We start from the raw sequence: 25,673 nt of genomic DNA, 5'->3' as shown, positions 1-25,673 counted from the left end.
AAACTGAGTAAAATTGTGTGCTTTTCTGGAAAAAAAAGTTATCGAATCACCTAATAATTTCCATATTGTTTCTTCGCAGGGAGCTTTACAATTCTTAAATTGTAAAGCTCAGACCTTTTGTTTTTGTTCTGTTAGACTGATTTGCCAATAATTAGCCACTATCACCATTACCACCCAGTTACATTTTTATTCAGTTTTCTAGTAATTGTTACTATTCCTCCAGTATAGTCCAAAACGGAAGAGAGGGGACTTTGTTATGTCTGTCATGTATTTTTTGAATTTCTTACATTATTTTATTCTGTATCTTCACTCTCACTTTTTTCCCTTTCAAGGTAAATTGTTGTTTACACGTGATAATGGATGCAGACTATTACATTTAGCAGTCAACAGCATGGGTGCAAAAAAGAAGTCTTAATTAAATCTCTTTGTTGGAATGCTTTATACTTTCCACAGAAAAGAAATTAAAATAATCTGTTACACAGTTATTCATACATACAGTCGTTGAGTTTTTTTGCCAGCACACACATGAGTTTTGTAGCAGCTAAGCCCTGCCTCTACTACAGTTTTAACCTGTAGCTTCCCTGTCCCTTGTCTGCCTCTCCTCTCTAGCTAAGCTTTGTTCTTAGATGTATTTAAAACCTTCTACCACTGCCATAGCTACTGTTGCTGCTGGAACAACCATAACCACCTTGATTTAATGGTTTGGTAAAGTGTTGGCTTCTACCACCATGGGGCCCACAGCTTGTGCCTCCGAAGTTTCCTCCTTTCATGGATCCAAAGTTTGAAGATTGATTATTATAATTGCCAAGTTCATTGTAGCTTCCACATAATTCCTTCTATCCTTATAAATCCATTGTAGCCACTCCCACTACCTCCATTTCCATCTCCACCAAGTCTGCCACCAACTTCACCTCTACCACTGAAGTTTGCTCCACTCCCAAAACTGTCATTGCCACCAAAACCCCCTCCGTGACCACCATCAAAATTTCTAGAACCACTTTGACCTCTTCGGATAGATGAAGCACTAGCCATTTCTTAGTTTGACAAGGCTTTCCTTACTTCACAGTTAAGACCATTCACAGTGTAGCATTTCTGAGTGACAGTCATGTCCGTAGAATCATGACCATCACAGGTTACAAAAGCAAAGCCCCTCTTTCCACTGTGTTGTTCAGTCATGATGTCAGTCATGTTCTTCATATCTTCTTTAATGCCACCAACAAAGAACTTCACAGTTAAATGGGCACCTGGTCTTTGAGAACGTTCTCTTGAGACAGCTCTCTTTGGTTCCACAACTCTTCCATCCACTGTGCAGCCTTGCATTCATGGCTGCATCCACCTCCTCCACAGTGGCATGATTGACAAACCCAAAGCCCCTGGAACACTTGGTGTTTGGATCTCTCATTACCACACAGTCCATGAGTGTTCCCCATTGCTCAGAATGGCTTCTCAGAGTCTCATCAGTTGTTCAAAGTTCAGCCTTCCAGGACCAGGGATATAGCTTAGTGCAGTGCCTGCCTGGCAACCAAAAGGCCCTGAGTTTGGTTCCAGGTACCAAAAAGAAAATACAAAAAAAAAAAAAATTTCAGCCTTCCAATAAAGAACTTCTGCAGCTTTGTACTCCCTAGGAGACTCTGACTTAGACGTGATAGCAGTTGAAAAAGAGATTGTTGATGCTTCTTCCATGGTGTCCACTAGTAGAAAAAAAGTTCTCTCTCACTTTTTAAACATTGTGGCCTTTTTTTAAACTTCCTGAAACTCACAGGAAAAGGTGAAGAGTTTGACTTTTCCCTGAATTACATGTCAAAAAGTAAAAGCATGGTTAGCATGTGTTAAAGTCTACTAACCATATCTAACACTTAATGCCCACATTTTACTTTTAAAAAATGCTTTGCTTTCTTGCTATAAATTACTCTTTTTGGAGTTCCATGTTCCATTTGTGTCATAAGCACATTTTGGCAAAAGTATCTATGATTTTATGCCTCCAGATGGGGCATGCGTACAACACTAAATTAGCAAATTAATAAATTAGTCCTGCTTGGCCCTGAGCAAGTCTCTTAACTTAATCTTGGCTTTGAAATTACCTGACTCCTGGTGTGGGTGATAAGGCAGAATTTGAAAACTTTGTAATCGTTACTTATTTCCTGGCTATTTTAGGATATGTGTCACCCTTTAATCCCTATTCCCTGAAGTTTTTTATTGTAGAAAATATTGTTTGCAAGACTTGTTAGTAAGCCAGCCTGTCCTTACTTCTGGCTGGCCCTCTGGTTCCAAGTGTTAGTCTCTAACTTTTAAATTTTTTCATCGTTTAGATGAAATTTGTGGAATCTATTCTGAGCAACAATACAACAGATGATCACTGCCAGGAATTTGTGAACCAGAAAGGACTCTTGCCTTTGGTTACAATTTTGGGTCTTCCCAACCTTCCGATTGATTTTCCCACATCTGCTGCTTGTCAGGCTGTTGCAGGTGTCTGCAAGTCCATATTGGTAAGAAGCATCTGCCCAAATATGTTCATTTGATTTTAGAAATCAACTTTATAATAGTTGTATATGTATCTTTGTACTTTGGCTAAAACCTAATGACTAAATTTGGTGTTAAGGGCCAAATTTGAATTCTTTCACTTAATATATAGTATGTAATATTATTTCTCGTAGAAAAGAAAAAGTATTGTTTCTTTATTCTTGACTTTAGTGTGTGCGATTCTAATATCACCTGAATTTGGAGGCAAAAAACGTGTATCTGGGAAACTCTTATAGCTAGATTTTATTCATGTATTGCTCAACTTCGTTACTGGTGCTTTTTTTTTTTTTAACACGTCCTCATATGTATTCAGTGATATATTTTCCATCCTTAGTAGTCATGAATTTCAACCGTAATTGCTTTTATTTTGCCATTTGACCCTCTGTTATTTTTGATAGTAGTATAATCATACAGTTTTGCAGCCAACTTCCAAAATTTTTCATCTTTCAAATCCATCACTGTATACCTTAAACAAACTGCGTCATTCTACTTTTCCCCTAGCCCTAAGAAAGTATCATTGTAATTTCAGTCACTAAGTTTGACTGCTTTGTGTGTCTCATAGAAGTAGAATCATGCAGTGTTTGAGATTTTTCTGTGTAAAGATTCACCTATTTCATAGCATTTGTTACAGTTTTCTTCCTTTTGCAAGACTAATTTATTATATGTGTAGACTGTAGTTTATTCATTAATCTGTTGAGAAGTTTGCATTGCTTCTGCATTTTAGTTATGGTGAATAATGCTGCTGGCAACAAATATCTCTTCATTTGTGAGTATATACCTATAACTGAAATAGCTACATCTTCTAGTAATTGTGTTTAATTTTTTGAAGGACTGACATATTGTTTTTTGTATTTTTCCCCCAGAAGCTGTAGCATTTTACATTCCCATCAGCAACGTATAGGACTCTAGTTTCTCCAATCTTGTCTACTATTATTTTTTGCTTATTAGCACATGTGTTAAAGTCTACTAACCACTGGCACACACCTGATCTGGGCATGCTGGCACACACGTATAATCCCAGCACTCAGGAGGCTGAGACTGGAGGATCACAGTGACTTCAAAGCTAGCCTGTGCTACACAGTGAATCCAGGCCAGCCTGCATTACATAGCAAGGCCTTTTAAAAAAATAAGCAATATATAAATCAGAAATCCTGTTGCTTATAGACTTAAATGCAGATAATGTTATATTCTCTTTTTCTCTGTAAATATGTGCTATTCATGAGAGAAAGAGAAGTGACTGATCATCTTCCACCTCTGAGCTGCTATGTTGTGAGGCATAGATTTATTTAAAACCATACAAAGGCACATAATTTATCTTTGCCTGGCGAGTGATAATTGTTTTAACTGTTAATTTTTCTTCAGCCTTGAACAGAAATCACAAGGGCTGTATAATCCTGGGTTGTTAATTGAATCATCTAGCTGATGCCAATTCCAGAATCACCTTTCTTGAATTAGGAAGGAAAGAACATTATAATAGTGATTCACTTCCATGCTTTATAACCTTGCCTAACATAGCTCCTTATGGAGGTAAATTTATACATTAGTTTTTTGTTGTTGTTGTTTGGTTGTTTGTTTTTGGTGCTGGGGATTGAACTTAGGACATAGTGCTTGCCCGACAGGCGCTTATCCTGCTGAGTCAAATCCTCAGCCCCCTTATGGAGGTAAATTTAAGTGTGGTTGACTCATTAAGTCTGAAATTACTTGGTACTCTACAAAGAGGTGTTATAGTATATGAATATCATAAATATATGGATTCATATTTTGTTTTCATCATGTACCTGGAGAGTGACATGGCCACATCTAAAACAGAATTTTCATTTAATAATCACTTCCATTGTGACTGTTAAAAGACATATATTAGATTCTTTATATATTAACACAGTAATTATTCTTATTTCAGACACTGTCACATGAACCTAAAGTTCTTCAAGAGGGTCTCCTTCAATTGGATTCCATCCTTTCTTCTTTGGAGCCCTTACACCGTCCTATTGAATCTCCTGGGGGTTCAGTGTTGTTGCGAGAACTGGCATGTGCTGGCAATGTTGCTGATGCTACTCTCTCAGCTCAAGCCACACCTTTGCTGCATGCACTCACTGCTGCCCATGCCTACATCATGATGTTTGTTCATACTTGCAGAGTTGGACAGGTAAGCATAATCTAAAAAGTAAACATTGGTTTAATACCTCAGACATATATCTGGTAACTTGTGTTTAGAATCAGATCTGTCTGGGCCAGAAGTTGAAAGAATATTCAGGTTTAATAGATTTTTTTATAGTGTCCTTCTACCTCTTCAGTGGGTGGGCAGTTTGAGTGTATACTTCATATTGCTTTGTAGTTAACTCTGTCTTAGGTTTTGTTTTGTAATTAGAAGTTATATAGCTATAATGTCATGTTAGCTAAACATGCTTTGGCCTGGATAGAGATTCTTATAAGCAATTCCCAGTCATTAATTGATCTGTACTATCTGTATTAACCAACTTAAGTTTGTACTCTTCTTTTAGTAGGCATAGCTCAATTGGGTATTCAGTGACACTTATTTGTAATCTTTTAGCAAGCACATATAGGCCTAATAATGGGATGGCAAAGGGAATTTCTCTTTCAGAACTTTTAAATCGCTAGTTATTAACTTGACTTAAGTGTCCTATGAGTCAAACCCTATCCCTGACATTGATGGTTTCCTTTGATTCCAGAAAGCATTTTTTTGTGTGCTCACCATTTCACTACCTTTATTTATTACATAGTTGAGTCTTAATGATTAGTGATATAACAACTTACAAGCCCTGTGGTATGCTGCTGACCATGGATGTATTCTCTGGATCAGTCAAGTAAGAAATCAAAAAGCACAATCATAAAGCTAGGTTAAATTATATTTTTAAAAGGTAGGGATTAGGCTAGGGATACAATTCAGTGACAAAGTGCCTACCTGGAGAGCACAAGGTACTGAGTTCAGTTTCTGGTTGAGATTAATTTTTATGACTTACCTTTTATTAAAGGAAATAATGAAACAAAATATTCAACGATTAAATGCTACAGATATGTACTGCATTAAACAAGTCAGAGCTAAAAAACAAGCCCCCCTCTACAACAAAAAATAATTACAAAATAGTCTATAAAACTATGCCTTTGTTTCAAAAAATGTTTCCTGTGGTGACTTTTAACTACAAAAAGCAGTGAGAACGGATATTAGAGATAGTTTGTAATTATAGTAAGAGACTACTTTAAAAAAAATCTTAAGTATGAATGTTTTGATAAAGTGGACAATTCTTTGAGAATACCAATGAACTAAAATAGAAACCTTTACCCTTTTCAAACAGATGATTGATTGTGAATGTATGTTTTCAGAGAATATCTCAAAGTGTAACTCTACTTGGTTGCAGAGTGAAATTCGTTCCATCTCCGTAAATCAGTGGGGTTCTCAGTTGGGTCTGAGTGTTCTGAGCAAGCTGAGCCAGTTATACTGTTCTCTCGTATGGGAAAGCACAGTCCTCCTCTCTCTGTGTACTCCAAACAGGTTAGTGAATAGTCATTTCCCTTGGTATCTATATGAACTCAGTATACATGTGGAGAATTGCTCTACTCTGATCAGAGATGGAAGGTTATCATAAAAAGTGCAGTGGCATAGCCAGAAATGTGGCACAGTCCTGTAATCTTAGTACTCAGTAGGCTGAAGCAGGAGGATCGTCCCAACTTCAAGGCCAGCCTACACTACATGGTGAGTTAAAGACCAACCTGTGCTACACAGTGAAACCCTGTCTCAAAAAAGCAAAGCAAAAAATCTGCAGTGGCTTCCTTACCCTTCTCAAACTTACCAGCTTAGGAACTTAACTAATTGTATCATCATCTATGTCTTTAATGTAACACCCCACTTGTGCTGTGTCAGCACATTAAAATTTAGACACATATGTTGTATGTGTCTAAAATTTAGACATATGTATATGTTTAAAATTTAGACACATATGTTGAGTACTATCTCAGAATTTGGAGCTGTTTTATTGTATTCAGGATAATATAATTCTCTGAGAGGCATAATATTAGCCAAGAGAGTCAGAAGCCATGCACAGTATAAAAGGCAAAGTATCAGATGTTTCATTTTGCTTATTGGTTGTTTTGTTGCAGCCTACCATCTGGGTGTGAATTTGGCCAGGCAGATATGCAGAAACTGGTTCCAAAGGATGAGAAGGCAGGTACGACCCAGGGAGGAAAAAGATCAGGTAACTCTAAGAAACTAAAATCTTAGTCATTAATTATCCTAAGTCTCACTATTCTGTGTTTACAGGTTTATTGTAAAAATTTACCCAGAACTTGATAATCCTTAGTTTTTTTCTCCCAGTGACAATTAGTGTTAATTATATTTAACCTCATTTTACTTCCTCTATAAACATACATTGTGATAAAGCTTAGGAAATAAAAGTAGAAAAACAACTCCACATTTCTACCACCAAAATAATACAGACCATTTTGAAAGTGTCTACCTTTACTTTCTCTCTGAGATAAAACATTTAATACATCTGTCTTTTAAACTAGCAGTAAGTAACATGTAAATAAATTTATCATTCCTTATTAGGTTTTAAATGTGCTGCTTTGAAAAATGAGCAGAATTTGTGTATGATTTATTCAAGTATAAGATTGATTCCTAAAAGATTATTAAAAAATCTTATCAAAACACACAATTTTAATTTTAGTATGACATTTCAGCAATTTTTACATATAGAGATAATTTTAATAATTGGATTAAATCATATATTGCTATATACTTCACTTACCCTTATTTAATATAGCCAATAAAAAAGTTAAAAATATGTATGTGGCTCACATTTTACTTCTATCCATACAATGCTGCTTTAGAATATTTGTTATGTCACAGTGAAAGGTCCTAAGTACCCTAAGCAGAAATCATACATAATTCTCTCAGGATTCTTCAGATCAAGGAACCAGGTAAGTGCTGGCTGTACATGATCTTATGGCACCCCTCTTATATCGATAGATGGAGAGCAGGATGGTACAGCTGGAAGTATGGATGCTTCTACCCAGGGGTTATTGGAAGGCATTGGTCTAGATGGTGACACATTGGCTCCCATGGAGACAGATGAACCTGCTTCAGACTCTAAGGCCAAATCTAAAATCACACCAGCCATGGCTGCCAGAATTAAACAGATCAAGCCTTTGTTGTCAGGTGAGTGATTCTCATTCTCTCTCTCTCTCTCTCTTTTAAATTTCCTTTCCTGGCTTTTCAGAACACTTAACTAGTCCTGAAACAAATTGAGTTGGAGAGAGAGGCTGTATCATTTTGTGTAAAGAAGTTTTGCTGCTCACTTTTGTGTGTTCTGTTGAGTTCCTATGTAAGCGACTTTCCAATAACTTGGGCAGAATACCCTACACAACATAACTACACGTTTATTTTGGCTTATTGTTTCAGTCCTCAGTCAGCTGGCTCCATGGTAGGAAGAAGGTAGCAGAAAAAGTCCTCAACTCATGGTAACCAAGGAGCAGGAAAAAACAACAAGGGGAGAGCCAGGAACATGATTTTACTTTTCCAGGTCATACATCTGGTCAGAAACTCACCTTTCCCCAGGCTCTACCCCTCTAATGGCACATTCGGCTACTGAATTCATCAATGAATGAATCCACAGAAGAGTATAGCACCCCTGTGATCCAATCACCTTATAAACGCATCTATTATTTTTTTCTGTCATCCAAAGATTCAAGTAAATGCATCTTTTAAGAAACATTTTATATATTAAACTGTGACAGTCCCCTGCTATCTGATTGACTCTATATTAACTGCCAGGGTTACAGTTGAGATAATACCTTCCTGAGAGCCATGTCTACATTTTTACCTTTCATTCCTTCCCTCCTACTCATTTTTTAGCTATTATAAATGGCTTTGACCCATACCATTTCACCAAAATATTTCTCTGATACCCTTATCTTCCTTGTCACATTTTAGTTCCTTTTTCATTTGTCTGGAGGATGATAGTTGACTCACATCCTAAGAATAACTTTCCTTTGCTTTTATATTCTCTCTCATGTTTGTCTGTCTAGATACTTTATCTTTTCTCTGTCCTTTAAAGAAAGCCACAAAGTGACACAGCCTATGTGTTTTACTAAAGTCACTTTAGTTTGGAGGGGTTTTTTGTCATTGTTTTGGCTTTTGGTGGGGTTGTTTTTTCTTTTTTGTTTTTGTACTAGGAATCAAACTCAAGACCTTGTACCTGTTGCACTGCTGGGCAATACTAAAGTCATTTTGATAGCTCATGGAAAGTACTTTGGCAGGATACCACAGCTGTCTTAAATATGTGTACTGATCTACTTTTTTTCTCTTAATGTAATAACGCTGCTTGGTAACCTCATTTTGTGTATTTTAATAATTGACACTTTGTAAACTTTATTATAAAGGAAAATGAAGGCATATCTCATAGGAACTTGAATCTCTGCCCAAAAAAGTAAACACAAAATGACCTTTGGTATTTGTATTTGGTAAATTCAATTAACCATGAGTTTTATATTTTTTGTCATTTAATTCTGCTCCATTTGTTTGAGAGTATATCAGCACTACCTCCCATTTTCAACAAAATTGATCATTCACAATGTTTATGTGTTTCTTTGACCTCATTTTTGCTCTTGTCCTTGAACTACCTTCGATCTACTTTGCTGTCTGTTTACCTGAAAAAAGAGGTGAGAAGGTATAAACCTGACAATTGTATGATTTTTCCCAATCTTTAATTAGGCAGTTTATATATCTTCAGCCTGTTCCCTAAATAGAATTAAAGTGTAATTTTTCTGGAATAAGAAAAAGATAGGACTTTTTCAATTTTTTATATGCTTTGTTCCTCTATGCTATGTTTTGAGCATTGTTGTTGACACAAACTCGTAATACAGCTCATGTTTACATAATATCAATTTCCAAAGTTCTTCGCCAACATTTTTACTCATGATTTTAAGAGTAAAATAGTCACTTAGAAATAAAAAAGAAAAATGTTTAAAGAAAAGTATTAATGTTGAGTCTTAATTTCTTTCTTTTTACATATATTTTGTATTCTGCTCTTTTTTGTTCAACGCTATATTTAAAACATCCTATAAAAATGAAAATTGTAAAATACCCATAGTCTCATTTCCTTATTAACCCATTTATGAAATATTCCTGCTTTTTCCTATAGTCTATTTTCCTAAAAGACTGTTTCATGGTATGACCAGTATACATTGTGTGTAATCTTTCTGTCCTGGACAGTTCATTATTTTTGCCTTTTTAAAAGTACGCGTTAGGTATTCTAATTGACTGCAGTTATCCAATAGATTTACTTTCTCTTTCCGTAGATGCTATATAGACATCCCTCGTTTAATGACCAAGTCACACTACTGTGGCTAGATCGTTGATTGAATTAGTTGCTAAATGAGGAATTGTATAGTATGTACATTGCAATATTCAGAATATAGAAATGGTCAAAGGAAACTCCACCTTGATGACTTAGCTTTTATTTGTAAGAGTCTTACATTGCAGTACTGTGCTGCATAACAACAGAAGAATATGATATTATACTGTGTGATCAGTAAAATACACAGTATGAATGCATGAACAAGACATACTATACAAAAAGGATTTTGAAGCTCTATAATTAATTATAAGATGTACAGAAAACTATAAGCCAAAAAAGACAGAATTAAGCACTACCTCCCATTTTCAGTCTTTACAAAGACAGATTGTAAGTTCATACAGTCATTAGAAGGTAGGGCGTTAAATGAGGAATAATGTATCTGTATTGATTATATAAAGAAAATTTCAAATTTGTATTTCCTCTTAATGTTTATCTTTCATTTGTTATATATGTGTATATATATGTATATATACACATGTATATATGTTATATATTACATAATGAGTACTAGTATAATTCCCTTTTCTATAAAAAAAAGCATTTTTCCTTTGTGAATCTCCTTGGATTACTTTGAGGAGACAAATTTTAGTGTAACAATTTTGAGACTACTGATCAACCTTATTCTGACTTATTCCTTATTTCTGATTTGTTTCAGCTTCTTCCCGGTTAGGGCGGGCACTTGCTGAACTATTTGGACTCCTTGTTAAACTTTGTGTGGGGTCTCCTGTTCGACAGAGAAGGAGTCACCATGCTGCCAGCACCACTACAGCACCAACACCTGCTGCTCGTTCAACAGCCTCAGCCCTCACTAAGCTCCTCACAAAGGGCTTATCTTGGCAGCCTCCACCATATACACCTACTCCTCGTTTCAGGTGAGGTTCTTCCTGAGATGTAGGAGATAGAAAATTGTCATAGAAGTAACATTACTTGTTCCTAGTGTTCTTAAATGACAACGAACCACCTAATCAAATTTGTTGCTAAACTCTATGTCCGTTCTAGTGAAAGAGCAAGGTATTTGTTTTAGTTGTACCTGATGTATAACATAAAATTTTGAAAGCATTTGTGGTCAGATCTTGTGTTCTTTGATAGATAAGAAATGTCACTTTTTGTGCCTTTGAAGTTAATCACAGTACTGGTCTATTTACCCACCTTTTCAGTCTGTCAGTTGGATGTATTACATTTTCCTCTTGGCCTTTATGTGAATTTCTCATTGCCTCAGAAAAGGCTACCTTTTTTTCTTTTTGCCTTTTTCTCCTTTTAGGCTGACATTCTTCATCTGTTCAGTTGGTTTCACATCTCCAATGCTGTTTGATGAGAGGAAGTATCCCTATCACCTTATGCTGCAGAAATTTCTCTGCTCTGGAGGCCACAATGCACTTTTTGAGTAAGGATCATTGATTTATGGTGAAGGATTTCTTGAGGTTTAGTCTTCTTTGCTGTGTACTTTACTAGCCCACAGCTTTGTAAATTAGCTCTCTTGTGACAGTGGGATATTGAGAGATTGTCATTGGTTGGGTCCTTTCATGTTCTGGGAACCATGTGTCTCCACATTTGTGGAAGATGGTATTTAGAATGTCTTGGGTGTATTTGTAAGGATCTCTGCTTTTTTCCCCCCATTAACCTCTTAATTACTTATACATATTTTCTTCTAGCTTGTCTTTTTCTATTTCTCTAGCTAAGTTTCCCTGTTTCAGGGTATTTCAAATTAAGCCAATGAATGGGGAGCTTGGAAGAATAACTAAAAGAAAGTACAGGTAGTGTCCTAAAATACTAATATCCTATTCCCATACTTTATCTTACCTGAATTTAGAACCTTCAACTGGGCTCTTTCCATGGGAGGTAAAGTTCCTGTGTCTGAAGGATTAGAACATTCAGACTTACCTGATGGCACAGGAGAATTCCTAGATGCTTGGCTTATGCTTGTGGAAAAGATGGTGAATCCTACCACCGTGCTTGAATCTCCACATTCTCTGCCTGCCAAATTGCCTGGAGGTGTCCAGAACTTTCCACAATTCAGTGCCCTCCGATTCCTTGTGGTAACTCAGAAGGTAAGTATTCATTCAAAAACCAAGTGATTTCTCATGCTAACTGCACACTTCTCATTCTGTTTTGTCCTCCTTAATCAAATAATGTCGAACTATTTGAGACCTACCACTGGGGATGGATTCCAGAGCCTCACATCATCACTTGTGCTTAGGTAAATGTTCTACCACTGATTTACATCCCTCAGCCCAATAATGTGAATATTGAACAATCCCTAATCCCACCAGGGCTGCTTACAGACGGTAATGGAAACCATTGGAGAATTTTTCCATGCTGTAATGTGAATAAACTTGAGATTGATACTTCAGAGTTAATTAAATGCCTTTGCTTTGAGCTTATTTGGGCTGCAGGAATGGTGACTAATGATGTTGTTTTTGTCATTGATTGTGGAAGGGCTGTCCCAGAGATCTTATCACTTAATCTTCCTAAAGCTTTGAATTTAGACAAAAAGATCTTCACACATTTTTTCAAATGATTTACAGGCAGCTTTTACTTGCATCAAGAACCTATGGAACCGGAAACCTTTGAAGGTATATGGTGGTCGAATGGCTGAATCAATGTTGGCCATTCTGTGCCATATCCTCCGAGGAGAACCTGTGATTCGAGAGAGACTGAGCAAAGAGAAAGAAGGGTCTCGAGGTGAAGAGGATGCAGGGCAAGAGGAAGGTGGTGCTCGCCGGGAACCTCAAGTTAACCAGCAGCAGTTGCAGCAGGTGAGGTGTGCTCCCTCATGAAATATGATGCATGTGATCTTCCTAAGTTAGGAAATAGGTTTAAAATCACTTTTCTTTCAATCTCCAATACCAAAGAATAAAAATAAATAAAATCACTTTTCTTTGCATTGATTGTTTTTTTTCTCCTGAGGAAAGCTGGAGTGAAGTTACAATGTTTTGCAAAAGTGATAGATTTTTGTCCTCCTAATTGTATTACTTTGATATTCTCAGTAGCTTGCTGCTCCCAAGTTTTTTTGAAAGCAGACTATTTTCAGTTACTTTATAGGGAAAAAGATACTGTGACTCAAATTCATTTTCCAACAAATGCTGTCTATAATATTTTAGTCACATATACAGAACTTCTTTTTACATTTTTTAAATTTATAAGCCACATTTTAAAATTGATGACTACACCACAGCAATATATGTGCACTTACATATATATAGCAGCACAGTTAGTAATAACTAAATCTTGAAACAACCCAAATGTCCATCAGCCAACAAATGGATCAAAAAGATTTTGGTGAGTTTTTTATGTTGTTGTTTTGTTTTGTTTTTACAATGGAGTACTACTTAACCATAAAAGATAATCATGAAACATTTATAGCGAAATGGATTGACCTAGAAACCATACCCTTAAGTGAAATGAATTGGACACATGTAAATATCGCATTGCTTCTCCATTGTGAGAAACTGAAAGTGTAATAAGAACCAAAATGTGGAATAGTTATTATGAAAGAATGGGTAATTGTTCAGAGGGAATGGGGTGGATGAGAATGAGGAAAAAGATTTAAAAAGTAGAAACAAAAGTTTGTAAATGAGGAAGGGAAGAGGGATTGAAGGAGAGGGGAGCATAATGGGAAAAAAGAGGATCTAGGATATATCATGTACAAGTACAAATTCCCTATGATGAAAGTACTCATGATATAAATATATCTAAGTTGTACTAATAAACTTAATTTTTTAAAACATTGTTAACTACAAAGTAGAAGTGAAAGCCACATAAGTTACTGCCAATTAAGTCTGAAAAATATTTTTAGACTTTTCCTCCCTGAGTTTTATGTATGTATATTTGCATATACGTACATATATGTACATGTCCCTTCTTTCCTATAAAGTAATAAGTACTTCTAAAGTTTAAAAAAATAAAACAAAATGTTTTTAAAAGACATTCATAATTTCTCCGTGTAAGATAACCATTGTATCCTTTCATTCAGTTGGTTCCATACCTAATTTTTACACAGGTAACATCAAATAATGTGTAGAATTATATTGTTGACATTAAAAAATTTTTTACTGCTATTTAATTGTTGTTAATTCTCTCTTTTTAAGACATAGTCTCACTGTGTTCATGATGGCCTTGAGCTACTATGTAGCCCATACTGGTCTCAAACTTGGCAGCAGTTGTCTTGCCTCAGCCTCCCAAGTACTGGGATTATTATAAAGTGTACAACCATGGCTTCTTTATACTTTTATGTTGTAACACCATGGTATATCATTTCCTGAATTATTTATTAGTAATTATTATTACTATTAACTTATTATTTATTATTAAATCCTAAGAGTTCCAGTAGTAGGATTCCTGAGTCAGTTTTTCAGATACTGTTTGTTGCCAGATTGTTTACCAGAAAATTGGAAACTACTTATGATAATGTGTGTAAATCTCAGTCTTTTAATTGTAATGATCCTGTTCCCCATTGCAGTGTGTAGGTTTAATATTAATAGATTTAATTAGTAGGTCTAATATTAATATTGTGCAGCAACACTGAAAGGATCATTTATGTTGCTTAACTATCATAGATTATAATGTTCTCTGTTCATTTAAAGTCCAAAAAGCTTCAGTTTTCATCTTAAAAAGATTTTTTAATACATGTTAGTGTGGTACTGAGCTCTTGATTTCTGTTTTGTGTTTTTGTTTTGTTTCTGAAGCTCATGGACATGGGTTTTACAAGAGAACATGCTATGGAAGCCTTGTTGAACACCAGCACCATGGAGCAGGCAACAGAATACCTTCTAACCCACCCTCCTCCAATCATGGGAGGAGTTGTTAGGGTAAGTTGGCACAGGAACTCTTAATATTCTGGAATATCAGTTTGGCTTCTAGTACCTTTTTCCCCCTCATCTTTTCATCATTTATCTTCATTTTTGTAAAATGTCTTATATCTTTATATCAGTATTTATTTTCATAATATCTCTCAAAGCCTCAATAAATTAACTGCACGCTTTATATTCCCTAGCTGTGCAAATTACTTGAGGACTTTTTATCAAAGAACCAAAAGAGAACAGTAGAAAAGGCACACTTTTCTGAGATGCACAATAGGTCTTGAATACCCTTTCTTGCACTTAATTTTCATGGCAAATTTCCACTAGTGTTGTAGTGCCAGGTAAGTCTAGTTTAGTTTTTTCTAGAGAGAGCCTTATTCAGAGCCTCTTCCCGTCCTTTTGAGTTTATGTGCCAAGCTTATGAGTTTAGTTTTGTTCTTTGGCTTCTTTTGTGTGTGTACAATTATTGAATTTTCTGTTGTCACTCTAGGATCTGAGCATGTCTGAAGAGGACCAAATGATGAGAGCAATTGCCATGTCTCTAGGACAGGATATCCCAATGGATCAAAGGGCAGAGTCACCTGAGGTAACTAGGAAATGACAACAAAAGGGTTTAGCCCATTAGTTTTAGTAGATCTGTGAATATTCTGCTGTTGCACAATAATTGGTAAGATTAAAACTTTATTAAAAACATAGCAATACTCAATCTGAACCTTGCTGTTGTATTCTCTTTTGGTTTTTTTGAGACAGGGTCATGCTACATATTTCACAGCAGTCTTCCTACCTCAACCTTCCAAGTGCTAGGATTACAGGCCATACCCCACTATTCCTGGCGTGCTACCATGAATTGACCTGAAATAGTAGATGAGATAAATATATCATTAGTCCTTATTGACGAATAAGTGATGCAGCATATAATTGGGAAATTCCATTGGGCCATGGTTGATTATATATTCCTGGGGAGTAAGTTACTTCAATTTAGCACATTGGCAGAAAATATAGGACAAAGTCTAAAAACGATTTCATGTGGGATACCATAGAGTACTATAGGTAATTGGTAATAGTTTAGGTTGTTGCAATCATTCTTCTCTGTTTTGTCTTGACCTACATTGCTTATGCCCCTGTACTCATTTATATACATTGATGAAAATTTCAACTCCTTGAATAGGAAGAAGACTTCATATAGTCCAAGGCAAATGCATTTCTAGGGTCTAATCCATCTTTGATGAACTTATCCCATGTGCATTCCACACTTTCTTCCTTCCTCTAGGAAGTTGCTTGCCGTAAGGAGGAAGAAGAACGGAAAGCTCGAGAAAAGCAGGAAGAAGAAGAAGCTAAATGTCTTGAGAAGTTCCAGGATGCTGACCCATTAGAGCAAGATGAACTCCACACTTTCACAGATACCATGTTGCCAGGCTGCTTTCACCTTCTTGATGAATTGCCAGACACGGTGTACCGTGTATGTGATCTAATCATGACAGCCATCAAACGAAATGGAGCAGATTATCGTGACATGATTCTGAAGCAAGTAGTCAATCAGGTAAACTTTCAAGGAGCCAGGTATGAGTATTATCTAAAGTGGTTTTTCTGTAGTCTAAGAAGATATGTTTGTGCCCAGTCAGATATAGCTGGCTGTCTTACCTCGGGATTCTTTTGATTGTAGTCTAATTTTTGTTTGAATGTTTTCTGCAAGGGTAAATTTAGCTGTGTTACCAAATGTCTTTGAAGGGAAAAAAAATCTTTCTTTTCCTAGCTGTCTTCAGTTTGTCTAAAATGTATCTTACTCTTGAGTGTTAGCCCCATGAATCAACATTGAAAATTACTTTCTATTTAGTGACCACTTCTGGGTAGAAAACTGTAACCCATTCTTATGTCTTTTTTCAACTCTTTTTCTCATGTTAAAATTAATGTGTGCTAATCATAGAAAATACTTTATATCCCTACCCCCAGAGATAGGCAGTTAACATTTTGTAGTTATTTGTTTGGGTATTTATGTCATTAATAGCTTATTTCATATCAAATTTAAGCTTAGAAATAATGGGAGGGTTTAAAAAAATTTTAGACGACCTAAACATAACTTTTTAATGCATGCAAACATAAAAATAAAGGAAAAATTTGTAGAGATTTTTGTGCAGAAAAGTTTTGTTTCTTTATGATGTTAATGATTTTATGCAAAAGTAAAACCTGAATAGAAAAAAATGTTACTAAATTCAATATAAGAAATTAAACATTTCCAAACTACAGATAGCCTGTTTCTGGCTTTCTGATTTCTATAACAAGTATAAGTTTGTAGAAACTTTTTGAGGTTCACTGTATGTACCAAGAATTTTTAAAATAATTCTTTTCTTTAACCTAGAATGTAACCTCTTTGTAACCTATCCAAAGAAACTAAATCATTTAGTGATGATTAATCTTTTGATAGACAGTCCTTATATTAAATATATTACTGTTTATAATTCCTCCGTGAATATGTTGTGGATGGAAGGATTTATATTGAAAGACTGAAAATGTTTTCATATAACCTTACTTAACTTGGTCACTTTGTTGCTTTTCTAGGTCTGGGAAGCTGCTGATGTATTGATCAAAGCTGCTCTTCCTCTGACAACAAGTGACACAAAAACTGTGTCAGAGTGGATTAGTCAAATGGCCACATTGCCCCAGGCCTCCAATTTGGCTACTAGAATCTTGCTTTTAACTCTGCTATTTGAGGTATGATTTGATCTTTTGGGCTCCTTTTCACTCATCAAAGAATTACCAAACACCTACCATGGTGAGGCGTTGAATAAAAATATTATAATAAGTTCACACCAGCTTGTACCTCTAGTAGTACAAACAATCTAATCACTGTTATCCATCCTTTTAATAAAAAGCCACTGGATGGGATAGTTGTGTGTATACCACCAGTGGTTCAAGCCACACAATGGTGAGACATACAGATTACAGCCCTTTTGTGATTATGTTAAACAGTTGAGGTACTCTATTTTTTTTCATAGTTTTCCTATATTATGTATGCATTATTCAATTTTTGGAAGTGTTATAATTTATTTAAATCATTAATTTCTTAAACACACATACCAAAACCAAATCAGTTATAGTGGCACGCTCTGGTAATTTCAACTCTTGGGCTGAGCCAGGAAGATGACCACAAGTTTGAGGCTAAGTCAAGCTACAGACAGAGACTCTGTCTAAGTAACAAAATCCCACAAATGATCAGCTAATTTATTTTTGAACATTCACTTCAGTGATTTCCTTTTAAAATCACCACTTCTGTGGAGCCTCAGTAAAAATTACTATACATCATTATTCCATCTTCCTTAATATTATAAGGCTTCTCTGTAAAATCAAAAGCTTTACAGCCTCAATATAGATAGTTAAGACTACTTATCCTAGGTGACAGTCTAATGGTATTTATGAGCATTTATACATTAAGTGCATGTTAATATGCCAGGCACTATGTATATTCATTTAAATCATCACAGAGACTGGAGAATTTAACTCATCTCAGGTTAAACAGAAGATAAATAATTAAGAGGTAGAGTTTGAATTCAGCCATTGCTATTATTGTTTCACCCTGTGTTACCTTATACTTCACTAATTCTTGGTACTAAGTAAACATTTGTATTTTTTTTCCTTTGATTTATCAATCAGGAGCTGAAACTGCCTTGTGCTTGGGTAGTTGAATCAAGTGGCATCCTTAATGTCCTAATCAAGCTCTTAGAAGTGGTTCAGCCCTGTCTGCAGGCTGCCAAGGAACAAAAAGAGGTTCAAACTCCCAAGTGAGTAACCCTATATTTAGCCTGTTTTCACTTTTTGCTCTCTTAGGGCTTGATGCCTTGGGTTTAATGCTTGAATCAAGTACTTTACTGGGGCAAATATTGAATGAGTTTATAGTTTAAAAATAGTGAAGTACCTAATGAAATGAAAATATGTATCTTTCCCATTTATGCAGGTTTATAGCTTACACAGAATAAATTATTCTCTCTTGTTAGGTGGATAACTCCAGTGTTGCTACTAATTGATTTCTATGAAAAGACTGCTATCTCCTCAAAGAGGAGAGCTCAAATGACTAAGGTGCGTGACATATAGTGTCTGTAGTTGGCAAGATGGTGTAGCTGCTTAGGCAAAAATAGAGGAAATAAGAATGTAAGGATCAGTAAGGAATGTAAAAGTCTTTGACCAAAGTATAAATCTTTTCAGGGATCTTCATAGTTATCTTTCTAGTCCAAATGTAGGTTTAGAATTCTTTATTTATGCCACTACTTGCTAACCGTCTTAAGAACTTACTAGGAATAAATATTAAAAGAACAAGCTCTTTTTGTTTTGAATGAGTATGCTGCAGTGTCTCCAAAGCCAACTCTTTGATGAACACTACATTATTATAGTAACTTCAGATGAACATTTCTCCTTTGCCATAAACAATCAAAAGGAGAGGGTGGCAAGACAGAGTGGTACATGAGGCTTTTTGTATACGATTGATGCTATGTGGTAGAGGGATAAGTGTACGTGAAAGTCTCTGTTTTCAAATTTTATTAATGTTCAGTTGAATTCTGTTTCCTGGTTTAGTTTTAGAAGAAATAATGAAGTTAGTATAATCTCTGTTATCAACCTTTAATGAAAAATACAAAAGACTTTGTAATTTTATATTTAGTATCTACAGTCTAACAGCAACAACTGGCGCTGGTTTGATGACCGCTCTGGGCGTTGGTGTAGTTACAGTGCAAGCAACAACAGCACTATTGATTCTGCCTGGAAATCTGGAGAGACAAGTGTGCGATTTACTGCGGGCCGAAGAAGATACACTGTCCAGTTCACTACAATGGTGCAGGTACTAGTTCATCTAATGCTACAGACTTCACTGGAAAGAGGTGGATACTGGATTTGCCTTTTAATTTGTTTTTTTCTGGTAGTCCTAAGATAAAAGAAGGATTTCCACTAACTGTTTTTTTTTTTAGATAAGAGTCTCACTATGTAGTTCATGTTGCTCATACATAGCATAGCCCAGGCTAGCCTCAAATTTGCAGCTGTCCTCCAGCCTCAGCTTCTTGAGTGCTGGGATTACAGCAATATGCCACTACACTTGGCTAAACTACTTATATACTGTCTTATAGTTTTTAAGAGCTGAGGCTTTTTAAACTCATTGGTTGGACCATGAGTCTGTGGCAGTTTGATCCTGGATATGATTTTGATTCAAGGGTCAGGAACATGTTAGGGATTATATCTGCTGAAAAGTTTAGAAATTCAGTATATAGGGAGTTATTTCTGCCATTTTCCCTCTAAGTCTTTTGTATGTTATCTCTGTAAATTACAGGAATGGGATAGGTTTCTTCCTTTCACAGCAGTTTGTCAGAAAGTTCTCCCCCACCATCAACCTTTATAATTACTTTAGTAGAGATTTTTTTTGTCCGTTGAATTCTTAGGTTAATGAGGAAACAGGGAATAGACGGCCTGTGATGCTGACTCTCCTCAGGGTACCACGGCTGAATAAAAACTCAAAAAACAGCAATGGCCAGGAAGTAGAGAAGACTCTGGAAGAATGCAAAGAAATGGATATCAAACGTAAAGAAAATAAAGGCAATGGTATGGGCTTTCATTTTGAATCTTTTAAGTAATGTCTTGCCTAAAGCTACTATAACTTTATGGCTTAAGATTTTTCCAGTTTCACTGCAAGTGCTTTTGTTCTGATTACTTACCTCATTCATATAAGATATATAGTCTACTCACTTATATGGGTGTCTTTTCATATGGTCTTAGAGTTGATATTTGTTGTGTTTCTTCTAATAAGACCAAAGCTGTCTGGTCTCTTGGGAGAGATTTGGAAGGAAATATGAAGTTAAATTATGTAAATTCTCAATTTTAGATACCCCTTTGACCTTGGAGATTACAAACACTGAAAAGGAGGCAAACCTGGAAGAAACAAAAATTGGGGAGATGCTGATCCAAGGCCTGACAGAAGATATGGTGACTGTTTTAATCCGGGCCTGTGTGAGCATGCTGGGAGTCCCTGTGGACCCAGATACTTTGCATGCCACCCTTCGCCTCTGCTTGAGGCTCACCCGGGACCACAAATATGCCATGATGTTTGCAGAGCTGAAGAGTACCCGCATGATCTTGAATTTGACCCAGAGTTCAGGTTTCAATGGATTTACTCCCCTGGTCACTCTTCTCTTAAGACACATCATTGAGGACCCCTGCACTCTCCGTCATACTATGGAAAAGGTGGGTCTTTTTTATTTCACATAATAGTATAACTTCACATTATGCCTTTGTTTTCCTTGGTATCAGAAGTTATTTCTGGTTCTTTTTAGATATATATACTACATACTCTGCCCAGCAAAACTTCTCACCCATATGCTTGGAAATTTGCTTGGATATGGTAGATTATCCTAGTAAGTGACATTTTTTTAAAAAGAAATAGCCAACATGGTGGCACATGTATTGTAATCTCTGTACTGTGGGAAACTGCAGCAGATTAAGCCCAATTAGAGCAAATTTGTAAAAGAAACCCTGTCTCAAAATTAAAAATAAAAGTGTGCTGGAATGTAACTCAATACAAAGATCCTATGTTTAATCCCCAATACCACCCCCCAAAAAAGAATACACTAGAAAATACATTTCTACACTTAAATGTCATGTTACTGTTTTTAGTATTTCTTATCTGGGAAGTCCTCTGAACAATCTTAAGTTTCGCTAACTGAGCCAAAAAATGGTTAGTAGAAAATTGGGATACAAAGTTTATGCCTTTAAGATCGTTCATTTGTAGGAACTCCTCTCAAACATTCATCTAAGAACCTATTTTCAAAAAACTTGTGTTTCTGATTGTAAAAGTAAAGCAAAGCCTTTTAAATATTTATGATCTGTGAGGCAATAGGTAGGCACTTAACAAATACACACTGTGTAGCTCAGATAGCAGTATATGTCTTATAAAGGAATCTATAATACAATACAGGAAAGGACTTAGTAACTACAAAGCATAAAACATATGTAACATTAACATTAAGACAAAAGCAGGGAGATTTGTGCTTTTGGCTTGGATGCAAAACCAAAGGAACTACTAAAGGCACCATGCATAGTGATCCAAGGTCATGAGATAGCTCAGAAGTAAATAAACAACTGTGTACAGACAGACTTTGGAAGCTTATGCAATGTAAAAATGGTGTGATTAAATAGGGTACCTCATTCGATGGGGAAAGCTTTAATAAAGTTCAAATAAGTGTATGTGGAAAGCCAGGCATACTTTTACTTTGATAGGAGTAGAAATTGGTACAACCACATGGGGGGACGGCAGGTGGAATTTGATATTATTAATTTAAGATGTCCTTTCATCTAGAAATTCTGTAACAAAGAATGTTACCTGATGGCAAACATCAAGTATGCCAACATACATTCACTGTGGAATTGCTTTATAATATCAAGAAAATAGAATTTCAGTGTCCAACAATATCGAAATTAGATGGATTATATAATACTTTACATAATTCACAACATTTTGTGTTTAAAAACAAAATTATTGTTGGGTATGGTGCTGCTTGCTTATAAGCCCAACACTCGGGAGCCTTGCATTAGATAGCTTGCAGTGTCTTTGAGACCAGATTAGACTACAAGGTGAGATCCTACCTCAAAAAACCAAGAGAAAAAATTAATTTATAATTGTAGCTGCATAGGGAAAATATTGGGGCTATAATGTGCTAGACTAAAAAGATTACTGACTTGATAATAAAAGCATTAAATTAACAAGTACTAACTATATTGAGTTTAAAGTCAAGTTCTTCATACATTACTGTATTTGCTGTTTTGCTACACAGTTTTGGAAGAAGAGCAAAAGCGTAGCAATGTCTGAGCCCAGATATCAAAGCAAATAATCTAATAGTTTGATATCTCCTGTGGCTGTTAATGTCTCAGACTTCTATTTGAGGCATAAAAAAGGTTTAATTTTGTTCTTATACCCAGAGTGGATGTCAGTGTTACCTACTTCGAACCATGCTGGCTTTAAATCAGTACAGTATCTGGGGACACTAGGACCTGGCATAGAAATGTCCCAGTTTCTATTATGAACACATGCAGTCTTGTCTAAGAATTGATAATTTTGAGGTATGCTGTTAATTTTTTATGAGCCATGCTTTTTGAATTGAAAAGGAATAGGAATTGAGGACAAGTATATCTTTGTCCTAAAACTACAAAGCTCGCATCTAGTATTTTGAAGCAGTGTTTGGTTAGTATTTTAATGTTTGGTAATTCTGCCTTGAGTACAGTTATATTTTTAGAAAGTGGTGTTTCATCACCAATGTTTTTGTTTCTCTTCACTAGGTTGTTCGCTCAGCAGCTACAAGTGGAGCTGGAAGCACTACCTCTGGTGTTGTATCTGGCAGCCTAGGCTCTCGAGAGATTAATTACATCCTTCGAGTCCTTGGGCCAGCTGCATGCCGTAATCCAGATATCTTCACAGAAGTGGCAAACTGCTGTATCCGCATTGCCCTCCCAGCACCTCGAGGTTCAGGAACTGGTTAGTTTAATTTCATTCCTGGCCTTGGAAACAGTGAGGTTTTTAGCTGGTAGAACTCCAGAGACTTTTCCTGCAAGGAAGTCTAAAACTTGGAGTTTTTCTAGGCAAATACAAGGACTTTGACAGATCATTTGGGCCACTCAGTTCAGATACCAGATACTCTTCTTATGTAGTTTCTCTGAATTTTGCTGTGTTCTTCCTGGCAGAGATACCAAGGACTCATTTAGTGTTGGTTTGGTTTTTTTTTTTTTTTTTTTTTAAATCGGTACCAGTGATCAAACTCACGACCACTTGCTTGCAAGGCAGGTGCTTGTACCTCTGAGCTAAATTCCCAGCCCCAATTTTTGCCTTGGAAGAGTTCATCTTGAAGGGGCAGTAGAGCTGACATACAATTAATAGGATATAAGTAGAAAATTTTAAAAATTGGATATGTGACTCAGGAGATGCAGTGCGACATTTAGTATATCTCAGTTTCTGCCAAAAAGTTCTAACCTGTATTTCATTATGAGGAAATAATTGGATAAATTTTAGGGTGTTGTACAAGACATCTGGCCTTGATTCTTCAAAAGCATTAATGTTGTACAAGGATAAAATGGCAAGCATCTTCTAGGTTAAAGGAGACTGGAGAGAAAATAATACATAACCACTTTGGTTGGTCCCTGGTCAGATATGGGAGATGAGGGTTGATTTGCATGCTCTGTATTGTTAGGTAATATAATTGTATGGATGTTACAGTGGTAGTATAGTTATGTGGAAAAGTATCATTGATCTTAGGTACCTGTATACCTACTCAGTGGTAGGCAAATTGTGATTCTAGGTGAAAAGTCTAAGGATTATTATTGCACTGTCTTCAATTTATTCACAGATTTGAGAAGTTGTATTTTTACTAAAAAGTTTGGAAATTCTAACCTTGTGATGCCCATTCCACATGCATACTTTCATTTACTCTCAACCAGATGTCAAGAATGGGAAAACTGATGGTTGTTGAAGTAACAAAACTAGATTTCAGAAAAATTTTTTCCTCTGATTTTAACCAATGTAGCCCTTTATTAAGTCCTGTGGAGTTCAGCAAAAGCAAAAACCAGTTTTCAAGCATACTCCTTGAACATTGATTAATAGTCACCTTCCTAAAGTTTGGGTATTTTGTAAGCTCTCTTCTAAATTTTTCTTGGTTGGTATCCAAATTTAGGTAGTGCTGATTCACTATTGACTATGTCTTTTCTCTAATTTTGGCTTAGCTTCAGATGATGAATTTGAGAATCTTAGGATTAAAGGCCCTAATGCTGTACAGCTGGTGAAAACAACTCCTTTGAAGCCTTCATCTCTGCCTGTCATTCCTGATACTATCAAGGAAGTGATCTATGATATGCTGAATGCTCTGGCTGCTTACCATGCCCCAGAGGAAGGTATGTGGCTACTCCACCTCACAACACTGGGCACTAGAGAAAATATATGACTTTCCCCAAGTCATTTTAACCACCTCATGGTTTAATAGCACTCACACTACAACTATACTCTGAAGGTCAAGATGAGACACGCTGCACGTTTCTGAAAAAATTAGTAGTCATACAATATAATAGGTACTAGGATAGTGGTGAATCTTAGAATAAACCAGCTGCTATCTTGGGACAAGATAGCAAGGTTGGGACAGGTATGAAAGTTCCTTATAACAGGTTTTCTTTTGTATAAGAATGTGTTAACATTCAGAGTAGAGTGATCAAACATTTGAAAGATAATAGCATGTTGTGAACAGATTGAGAATAAAATGCCAGGAATTCTAATATTTTCATATTCAAAAGCAAGCTATTGTTGTCCAAAGAGCTAGTGGCAATATTAGAGGATATTACATGGTTTTCTATATTTCTTTCACCCCCCTCCTTTTTTTTCTTTTTCTATTTCTTTTTTTTTTTTGTAACGGGGACAAAACTTATGGTCTCACACTTACTTATATCACTGAGCTAAATCTCCAACCCTATTGTTACTACTTTAGAGGCTGTTTAAAAGTTGAAAATCATGATTGAATTTCTTCGACCTCAAGCTTCCATTCAAGTCATTGTGTTTTACTCATGATAATCTTACGTAATGTGTGAATTTTATTTTGTTTTTCATGTTCATTTCTGGAGTGTTGTTTGTTTGTTTTTTAGCAGACAAATCAGATCCTAAACCTGGGGGCATGACCCAGGAAGTTGGCCAGCTCCTGCAAGACATGGGTGATGATGTGTACCAGCAGTACCGATCCCTTACTCGTCATGGCAGTGATTTTGATGCACAGTCAAGTTTTTCCTTAAATGTAAGTCAATTCTTAACACTTTCTATCTTCTCTACTTCCATTACTGATGTGTTCTCTATATTTAGGATTATGCCAGGGCATCATGAAAAGTATTTAGATATATCTACAAATTATCTATTGCCTAAAAATGAAGTTTGGACTGTCCCTAGAACTTTTCTTTCTCCCTAGGCAATGTGTTCATGATAGCTTCC

At 35.9% G+C, this 25,673-nt stretch overlaps 1 protein-coding gene and 1 pseudogene across 13 annotated transcripts in view; one reads left to right on the top strand and one right to left on the bottom strand.

Moving 5' to 3' along the window:
* The window catches only part of Huwe1 (HECT, UBA and WWE domain containing E3 ubiquitin protein ligase 1), a 142,849-nt gene that overhangs the window by 80,380 nt on the left and 36,796 nt on the right, over positions 1-25,673 (top strand). For 11 of the 13 annotated variants that reach the window (XM_063245925.1, XM_063245922.1, XM_063245923.1 and 8 more), the window contains 21 exons: positions 2,310-2,486; positions 4,421-4,666; positions 5,898-6,031; positions 6,637-6,731; positions 7,505-7,693; positions 10,549-10,765; positions 11,155-11,277; positions 11,704-11,941; positions 12,419-12,649; positions 14,579-14,701; positions 15,183-15,278; positions 15,963-16,232; positions 17,249-17,401; positions 18,341-18,468; positions 18,682-18,763; positions 19,341-19,517; positions 20,110-20,269; positions 20,550-20,908; positions 22,997-23,192; positions 24,431-24,598; positions 25,337-25,482. In XM_063245925.1, the coding sequence (XP_063101995.1) occupies positions 2,310-2,486; positions 4,421-4,666; positions 5,898-6,031; positions 6,637-6,731; positions 7,505-7,693; positions 10,549-10,765; positions 11,155-11,277; positions 11,704-11,941; positions 12,419-12,649; positions 14,579-14,701; positions 15,183-15,278; positions 15,963-16,232; positions 17,249-17,401; positions 18,341-18,468; positions 18,682-18,763; positions 19,341-19,517; positions 20,110-20,269; positions 20,550-20,908; positions 22,997-23,192; positions 24,431-24,598; positions 25,337-25,482 (3,708 nt within the window). The remainder of the gene's footprint in view (positions 1-2,309; positions 2,487-4,420; positions 4,667-5,897; positions 6,032-6,636; positions 6,732-7,504; positions 7,694-10,548; positions 10,766-11,154; positions 11,278-11,703; positions 11,942-12,418; positions 12,650-14,578; positions 14,702-15,182; positions 15,279-15,962; positions 16,233-17,248; positions 17,402-18,340; positions 18,469-18,681; positions 18,764-19,340; positions 19,518-20,109; positions 20,270-20,549; positions 20,909-22,996; positions 23,193-24,430; positions 24,599-25,336; positions 25,483-25,673) is intronic. The other 2 variants (XM_063245928.1, XM_063245927.1) reach the window with 2 other exon arrangements.
* LOC106025554 (heterogeneous nuclear ribonucleoprotein A1-like) lies at positions 633-1,683 on the bottom strand (annotated as a pseudogene).

This window comes from Cavia porcellus, unplaced genomic scaffold (genome assembly GCF_034190915.1).
Source record: "Cavia porcellus strain 051 isolate PalLab524CR breed Dunkin Hartley unplaced genomic scaffold, mCavPor4.1 scaffold_3, whole genome shotgun sequence".
NCBI classification, from domain to species: Eukaryota; Metazoa; Chordata; class Mammalia; order Rodentia; family Caviidae; genus Cavia; species Cavia porcellus.
The sequence above is the reverse complement of the archived record's forward strand: the minus strand, read 5'-3'. Positions and strand labels throughout refer to the sequence as shown.